The 9166-nt window shown below is 42.7% G+C and overlaps 1 protein-coding gene across 3 annotated transcripts in view; it reads left to right on the top strand.

Moving 5' to 3' along the window:
* The first annotated feature begins 929 nt into the window (after positions 1–929).
* ARID4A (AT-rich interaction domain 4A) overlaps positions 930–9166 on the top strand; it is a 70467-nt gene continuing 62230 nt past the window's right edge. For all 3 annotated transcript variants that reach the window (XM_048851994.2, XM_048851991.2, XM_048851990.2), the window contains exons 1-5: positions 930–1082; positions 2423–2494; positions 4359–4469; positions 7189–7254; positions 8553–8643. In XM_048851994.2, the coding sequence (XP_048707951.1) occupies positions 2489–2494; positions 4359–4469; positions 7189–7254; positions 8553–8643 (274 nt within the window). In that variant the 5' untranslated portion in view covers positions 930–1082; positions 2423–2488. The remainder of the gene's footprint in view (positions 1083–2422; positions 2495–4358; positions 4470–7188; positions 7255–8552; positions 8644–9166) is intronic.

The raw sequence follows: 9166 nt of genomic DNA, 5'->3' as shown, positions 1-9166 counted from the left end.
TCACAGCCGGACAGGCCACGCTTACCGCCGACCGACTTACTCTGCCGTACCCGGCCGCCTCCCGTTCGGCCCCGCCTCCGTGGCCCAGACATCACTGCGGGCTGCTGCGGCGGCCACCTCCCCCTCCTCACGGAGCTCCTCCTCCGCCGCCGCCGCGGCCATGGGCTAGGTGAGCGGCTCCTCAGAGGTCCCTTCACTTCCGGGTCCGGCCTCGCCGAGCTTCCCCCTCCCCCCGGCTGCTGCGCCATCACCGCGCTAAGGGAGGGAAACGCTACCCGCTCGCTACAGCCACCATCGCCTCCGGACAAGAGAGAAGACGGCGTCTTCAGCCGGAAGGAGGAAGTCCCTCGGAGCCCATCCCCTAGCCCGAGACGAGGCAGAGCCCCCCGGGAAACGCAGAGACCACTCCCGTTCCCTTCCTCCCCGCCTAAAATGGGAAAGAGCAGCGTACAAAATGGCGACCGGGAGGCTCATCGCGGCGCATGCTCTATGCGGAGCTATGCAGCCGCCGCCGCTGCAGGGCCTCTGGCTCCGCCCCCTCTCCATTGCTATGACACAGTCCGCACCAATCACATCGCCCCGCTGCTCTTCCTGACCTTCATGCTTGCCAATCATCGCACGCGAAGCTACATCCGGATCGAGTTCATACCAATCAGCGTGAGGTGAACGATTACTTCACTTCAGAAATGTCCAATCGACTCGAGTTCCACCGATTCACCAATCAAAAGTCCCCGTTGTTTTACCTGCGTCGTCTGTTGACCAATCTGGTCTCACTGGTATCCTGTGACCAATGGGAGGGGGCTGTCCGCGGCGCCCAATCCGGGCTGGGTAGAGCCCCCTGGGCGTCACGAAGGGCCAATGGGAGTTCGAGCAGGGCAGATACTGCTCAACAGCTTGTTATTTGGCTGATCGCTGGTGATTCGGTACGAGTCCGGGCTGGAAGGGGGGTGGAGCGGAGCCGAGCCGAGCCACCGCTGCCTCCGCCGCCGCCGCTGTCTCTGAGGCGCCTGCCGCGAGCGGGGCTGGGGGCTGGGAGCTGGGCCGGGCTCGCAGCAGATCCCTACTTGGCTCTGAGTTTAAAGGTAGGGGGACGGAGCAGGAGGGCAGTGAGCGGCTCAGCAGCCGCAACTCCGCTGCCGTCCCGGGGGAAGGGGGATCGGGGTCCCCGAAACCCCTCGATCGGGGGATCGGGGCTCCCGCACCCAGTCACGGAGGAGGCAGGACACCCACCCCCCCCCGGTTCGGCTCCAGTCAGCGGGGGACTCGGACTCCTTTCGCCCGCCGAACTCCACCCCCCATCCCAGCGCGGTGACCGGCGCTTCCTCCCCTCCCTTCTCTGATTGAGGGCCCCCCTTCGCGGCAGGGAGGACGGGGGCGCCTTATCTCCCGGCCCCGGGTAGGGGAACGCCCCCGTCAGCCCTCTCGGGGGTGGGGGCAGTCGGCAGGTTTCCCTTGCCCGCCCCCCTCCCGCGTCTCCAATCAGCTCTTCCCTGCTCAGCTTCAGGGGGCACGGGGACCTCGCTTCCCACCCTCTGGGTGGGCGAGTGTCCCCCTCCTCCTCCTCCCCCCGCTGGGGAGCGGGCTGCTGCTGAGGGCCACCCCCTGGCAGCGGTGGGGTTTGGGTTGTGTGTGTTGGGGGGGGTGAAGGGTATTTGAGGAGGGGGGGTGTGGGGAGGCGTTGAGGGGCTGGAAGGTATTTGAGGTGGGGAGGCGTTGGGGGGCTGGAGGTTAGTTGGGGAGGCAGGGGGGGTGGGGAACCCTTGGTCTAACTCCTCTCTGCGTCCCAGTCTAAAGCCTTCTGGGGGAGAGGGGAGGGGAGGGTCCTTCCTAAGCTCTCTTCTTGTGCTTGAGAAAGTTGAGAGGGGAAGGGGGCGGCTGGGGGCCTGGTCTCTCGTGCGCAGGAGCTGCCCTTGTCCCAGCAGCTGGGCTGCCAGCAGCTTAGTAGTAGTAGTATTATTATTTTTGCCTGCGCTGTGTGTGTGGAGCGTCTTCTTGCTTGAAATGGTGCAAAGGCAGAGGGAGCAATGGCGACCTGACACACGGAGGGGCTGAGGAAGAGCAGGAGGCAGCCAAAGCGGGAAGGAAAAGGAGGTAGTAGCGGCTTCTTGCCCAGATCTTCAAGGGCCCATTTGTCCCCGGCAAGGACCCCTTTTCAGCACTTCTCGCTGTCCCCTCCAGCTGCACACAGGGCAGCAAGTGGGGCTCGGAGGCTTCCTGTGGAGGGAATGCTTTAGGGATGTAAGGGGTGGGTGTGCTTGGAGGGTGGAGGGATGCGTGTAAACAGTGTGGAGGGGTGTGTTTAATAATCTGCCATATGCTAGTAGCTGAATTATGTTCTCCCCAGATCAAGATGTTTTCTTTTGAAATCAATCCACATGCATGCAGATGTGTGTCTGATCATCTTCCTTCTCTTGTTTTCTAGCTTTTTTCTGTGTAACTGGGTTCAAGAGAAATCTTTGAGCTGGAATCCCTCAAATAACCTTCAAAGATGAAGGTAAGTTTGTCCAGGTCCTGAGAAGAGGAGTAGGGGAAGCATTTATGCTCTTTCTCTTCTCCCTGCACCAGTCACCTTATTGGTTTCACTTTTAATCAGTGTATCTTTGTTGAACAACAGCAGAATAAAGTTGGCTGTGGAAATCGGCACATGTTGAATGGAATGAAATCCCATCCCTTCTCCCTCACTGAAGGGCAGCTCATCCCAATCCCTCACCTATGCAGTAACAACACTTTGGAAACATAGGATGCCTTTGACTTGTTGTCATTTGGAGTACTATCTTTAAATGCTTCCTGTGTTGGCTGTAGCTTTTGTGAGTTTGCAAAACCACAGCTTTTGTCCTTCCTTAGCAGTTTCAGTTTTTCCAGAGCAAAGGCTTAACAATTGCAGGATAAGTAACATGGAGGGAAACACTTCTTAGATGCAGAGACAAGCAAAAAATAGTTCATTATTTATGTTCGTTATCAACACAAAATATTTCATTGCATGTATTGATTTCCTATTTTACTGTAGCTTGTTTTTTTAATATAGTAACTTCGCATAACTTTATTGATCATTGTAAAAGTCAAATAAAGAAAATAAAATGTAAAATAATAATTCCCAGGTACACACAAATGTTCTTGAATGTGGTAAACTTGCACACATTTTTGGGGAAAAATAAATCTTAACAAAGACCTTTCAAGCGAGAAAAATAACATTTAATATACTTGTTTGAAAGGTTACAACAAACTTTTCTGTAGCTCTTTTGCTGTTTTTCCTTCAGAAAATCTGCTGTTGAGAGCACCATAGAACACTTTTTTTTTCTTCATTGAAACAACAGAAATCTAGGATATTTTTAAGTACATAAAGGTTATGGTTATTGTATAAATTTTGAAATTGCAATTGTCTGAGATGCAGCTCCATTCAAAATGAAATATCACTTTCATATTGTTTTGTTCATAGCAATTTATTGAAATTATCTTCATTCTTGAATTTATCTTTCTACCTCTGTTTGTAAGCATATGCTTCAGTTCTCTTTGAGATTATTGAACTGGTATTTCTGAGACCATCTGAGACTGATAAAATTGGGGGGGGGGGCGTCAAAATTCCTGGAGCAAAAAATGTATCTATAAACTCAGTGTGATGTAAGCTTTTTAGCCAGCCCAATATGCTGAAATTTACTGGCAAAGCTGATATATTTCTTTGGATCATAATGATTTGTGTATGCTGCAAAGTTGTGCTACAAACCATAACCACTGGTTCATTCTTACTCATTTTTCATCAGTTACTTAAGTTTCTTTTTTTTAAAAAAAAAAATTGCTATTTTAAATTGTATTTCTGCACTTAAATGTCTATTAGTACATTCTTGCAAAATGGGGACATGAAAATAATTACATGGGAAAAATCTGTACCACTCATTTTTCTTACACTGTCTGTTTGATTGAAGTTGTATGTTTTGCTTAGAAACAATTTCTGTGCAATGAAACTTTAAATATGGTTAAAATGTTATGCACAGCACCTTGGTAAAAATGTGTATATCTGGGGGGAAAAAACAAACACTTGACATGCTCTACAGATTTAATTGGAGCAAAATCAATGGCCACTATTAGGAAAGAGTTGACGTTCTAGATTTTAGCGTACGTCAGATCTTAGTGTAAAGAAAAATTAGGCTGTCTGCAATATTGAAAGCAACATAAATCATCATTTATGATCTGATTAAGAAATGATCAGTAGGACTAAAAGTTTGGGTGTATATTTGAATATATGATGATGCAACTGTAAAGACAGTAATTATTATTGTTATTATTATTTATTTTATTTTAACAGAATACACTTTTGTAAAATATAAGACTAAATGATGTTCTAATTTACTCTCCTTTGTTAGGCAGCAGATGAGCCTGCCTACCTGACAGTGGGAACTGATGTCAGTGCCAAGTACCGTGGTGCCTTTTGTGAGGCAAAGATTAAGACAGTGAAACGGCTGGTGAAAGTCAAGGTAGGGTTTATGACATTAGTGCTATTGCTTTCCTTGTTTTTTTTATTAGAAAATATATTAAAAGGATTGTCAAGGAAAATCATACCCCTTAAAATTAGTGTAGGTTATACCAAGCTGTAAACATTTCTTGGGAAGATTTTTTTTTTTAAAGTAATTCTATATTGATGCAATTATGTTTGTCATATCTAAATGTTTTTTCCCAAGGGTACTAGCATAAAAATAGTCCTTAAAATAAGTTTATCTGCTCTTGCTACTTTATTTCTCATTTGCAGTTATAACCTTCTGTTTGTGACTACATCAGTTCCACAGTAATCAATGTTGATGCCATAAATAGAGGATTATGGCTTTAGGTGAGCAACAAGAACCAGGAGCAAAGATTCTTCAGAAGCAAAGATTCTATATCCTGCAGACATCCTCAGTTTTTTATAGCTAGGAAACAAAGAGGAGATAAAAATTAGTTCCATTGAACGGTTTTTCAGAATGGTCCATGAGATGTCTGTTAAATGTAAACAAATGTTTTTAAATGGTTTCGAAGCAACAAGCTCTACCTGTATGAAATTTCTGTGCAATGTCTTTCCAAGGCAAGGATTGTGCTAAAACTTAGTGTACATTGATACAGGAGGAAACATTTTTTTGTTTTGGCATTCCTTTTAAATTGCTTTCTTTCTTTTTTTTTTTAACACTCTCGTTTATAAAAGATGGAGATCAACAATGAAACTGTCCAAACATACATGTTTACACAGCATGCAGAGTAGATCCAAAAATTTACTTTGCACTTTGTTCCTATTTTCTACCTTCTAGCCTAGCATTCAGGACAATGTACATGAGCTAGTACAGTGACAAAAAAATTGGATGAAATCAGTTCTTTTTTTGTACACATCTTAGATCAAATAGTTTCTATGTGCTTTTGTACTTTTGTTGTCCTATCTGTCTGGGTGCTTATAGGACCTCATCACTTTATGTCAAAGTACCTTCCCTGAATTTCAAAACAAATCTCTTCTTTTCTTGTCACCAATAAGCAAATTATGGAATTTTGGTGGCACTTCTTAAAATCTGTTTGAATGAGGGCATTGTTGTGGAAAGCAATGGATTCCACTTTTTTGATCTGCACTGGTCCACAGACTATTTAGATTATTTTGAGATGTGAGTTTTTTCCCCCTGGATCATAGTTAGGGCCCTGTGTACTCCACTGTACGGTTCCTGGGATCTCTAACGTTGCTGTGACAGACTGGAAATCCTGCTACTATCTCATTTAAATTTTAAAATTTGACATTTTGAGTTAGTTAAGCCTGATCTTGCAGTTAGGTGCGCGTGGCCACACCTTGTGCCTATGCCAAGTCCATTGAGTTCAGTAGGGCTTTTCACAAGCACATGGGTCTGCCTGCTACACCTTAAATAAGAAAATGAATAATACAATGTGTACAGTAGCTCCTGTGTCACTTTTAATATTAACTGTAGTTTATTTTATGTCCTCGTGTTCATGTTTTAGTGTGCCATTGATTTTTATATTGACAAAGAATAACTACATTGTATAAGTTTTTTGGGAGGAACTTGGACATTTTGGTAGATGCAAAGATCATGACTCTTGGCCACTGCAAAGATGTGGGAAGCATTTTGTAGGAAAAATACATTAGCTAGATGTTTCTGTTAAAATGATCAGTGGTAAAATAATTAACAATGTTGACATCTTACATTCATCTTTAAGTTTCAAAGTTAACAGCCTGTGGAAATGAATGACCCAGTTTACATCTCTTTAAGATCTTGTTTGCAGTCTCTCTGCAGGAAGTGGCAAACATCAATCCAATTTTTAGAGCTCTGCAAATCCATGGACCATTTTTGCAGATTGCAGATCGAAAATGGGTGCAAATTTTGTATCTAGAACCTTAGAAATCTGCGGATATCTGCTTTATATGCAGGGATCATTTTTGCAGGTTGGATGCAGATACAAATTTTGTATCCACACAGGATTCTACATATTTTCAAGGTTGTCCTCACAACTATGAGAGCTGAAAGCATAATTTTTGTGGAAGGAAAACTTAGGGCTTGTGTACACAGTAACTGGAATTAAAAAAACTTAATTGGTTTAAATTCACAACTTTAGTGTGCAAGTCTGTGTGTGGGCACTCTAAAGAATGTCCACATACTGACTTATACCAAAATACCTAAAGGTGTGAATTTTAACTGATTTTAGTTATTTTGATTCCTGTTACCATGTATACAAGCCCTTAGGTTCTGAATCATAACTCTGCAGTAAAGTGTGGATTCTGCAGGAAATTCTCTCTCCTGGAAATATGGGGGCTTTTTTAATAGTGAATGCTACAGATGTGAGAGAAGTATAACTCTTAAGCCTCTAGCCTAGTGGCCCACTGCAGGTAAAGCCAGGATTGTATTGTTGTCCAACCTCATAATTGTATAAAAAATTGTACATTTTTTTCGTGGTATATCTGAGATTCGATTTAGGTGAGAGATCCTCTTACCCAACTTGATGAATCAGTTAGTAGTTATTGAATGCATGGTATTTACTTGGTAATTCAGATGGCACCTGGGCTCCTTGTAAATTCAAACAATGTCGTATTGTTTGTACTAAATAATGTTAGCAATTTTGATAGATAAGGGTTGTATTTTCTAACTTTTTAGATGTCGTCATAAGGAATGTTGTGCATGCTTTTTGGTAGTATGAAAGTGAAACGTATATATCTGTTTATAAAATATTTTTCAGGTGATCCTGAAACAGGATAACTCAGCTCAGTTAGTGCAAGACGACCAAGTAAAAGGACCTTTAAGAGTATGTATGCAGCATGTTTTTCAAATGTACAGTTAAATTATAATTATTTTACATTTAGACAGTTTAGACATTGACCATCTAATCCATAGTCGGTTGAATTCAATGGAAAAACCTCCACGGGCTTTGGATCAGGCCCTCAATGAGTAATTATCCTTATTAGCTAATATTTTAGTTTTTAAAAGATGTTTATCCCTATGCCTTTGACATAGTTAGTTTTGTATGGAAATGTTATTGTAGGCAAGACTATTTTTGTAAATATGTTGCACATAAATTGGGGAAGGTCAACTATGTCAAGCAAACTACAGACATTAGACAGGCGTAAACAAGATATATATTCAGGTTAGCTCAGGAACTGTTAGAACAGGTGACTAATATTTATTTATTTCCTTGGGGTTTTTGCCTTTCCCTTGTCCTTACCGCCTCTTCTGCTTCCTCAAATGCACTGGCAAATGCTGTTGTCAAAATCTAGACCAAGTTTAGAAACCCTGGTGTATTGTCCAGTTGACAGTGAAGCATATCTACTTGATGTTTGAGTTCAAAGAGTAAATGTATGTAATAACAAAGGCTTTATATTCTTATGCTATAGACACATATACCACTACTTATACTGTTAAAGTGTTGGATTAGTGGCTTAGATCTTAAATTTGAATAAAATCTATGACAACTGCAGAAGCTGCACCTTTCCCCTTTGAATGTTGCAAGTTGGCCCAGGTGGTCACAGCACCACTCAGGTTTAGTGTGTCCACCCCTCTGTAGAGACAGAGGGCCACATTTGATTAATACTGTGACCATATGGGTCAGCTTGTAACACTCAATGTGGGGAGCTGAGCCCAGCCCCATTGGATAGGACCCATTGCTGCGGAGTGAGTGTGGGGTGGGCTCGGCTCACTGTCCAAGGCCCCCATTCTCCCCCCGCAACTTCCATGAAGTATCCTTGTTTTCCTGCACCTCTGCCATGATATTTATTAACATTTAAAATAAAAAAAACTTATAACCTTACCTCTTGTTGTTATAATACAAAGGTCACAGTAGGGATCCTAGTATGCTTATTTCACTGCCCACTGCTAACGAAAACCAAGTCAGATTAAAATGTGATTTGGTTAATGATTTTTCACTTTGGAGGCTATGTAACCAATGCATGCATTTCACAAGGATAGTGAAACTTAAATGAGTCTCTTTCCTGCCAAACCCCCACCCCCAAATCTTTCTGAAAGAATTGGTATGTTTTACCTCCACTGTATGAATCTGGGACTATAAGTGTATATAATATAATAATTTTTAAGTATTTTATCTCACAGGTTGGTGCAATGGTTGAAACCAAGATGCCTGATGGATCCTTTCAAGAAGCTGTTATCAACAAATTGACAGATGCCAGCTGGTATACTGTAGGTGAGTAACTATGTAACTTATGGTTTTTAATGTTGGTACTATATATTTTTTCCATTCGTTTAAACTGGTTTTGTATTCAAGGCACTGGACAGGACTTAAGATCTGGCTCTGTTATACTTTTGGTGTGGCCTCTGTTTCATCTCCATTTTACAACTAAGAAAATAATCACTGCATGCTTTATAGAGGTGTTTGAGAGACACAGTGGGTGAGAGAATATCTTTTATGGGACCTACTTCTGTTGGTGAGAGAAGTTTTCAGACTTACACAGAGCTCTTCACAGGTGTTGTAAGGATAAACTCAAATAGTGCTTAAATAGTATAGTTATGAGCACCATAGAAAAGCCTATGGATTTTGATACCTTACTTGTATGATCAAGTTTCAGTTGGTCAAATAGATGCATATTGATTCAATTTCACTTCTTGGAAGTTCGTATTGCTTAATTGCTATTTTGAAAAGACATACTTAAATCCCACTTCTGTCTGAAAATTTTGTTACCTACTGTTATAAATTACTATGAAGATTA

This window comes from Caretta caretta, chromosome 6 (assembly GCF_965140235.1).
Source record: "Caretta caretta isolate rCarCar2 chromosome 6, rCarCar1.hap1, whole genome shotgun sequence".
Classification (NCBI taxonomy): Eukaryota; Metazoa; Chordata; order Testudines; family Cheloniidae; genus Caretta; species Caretta caretta.
This window is presented reverse-complemented; position numbering and strand designations above follow the sequence as displayed.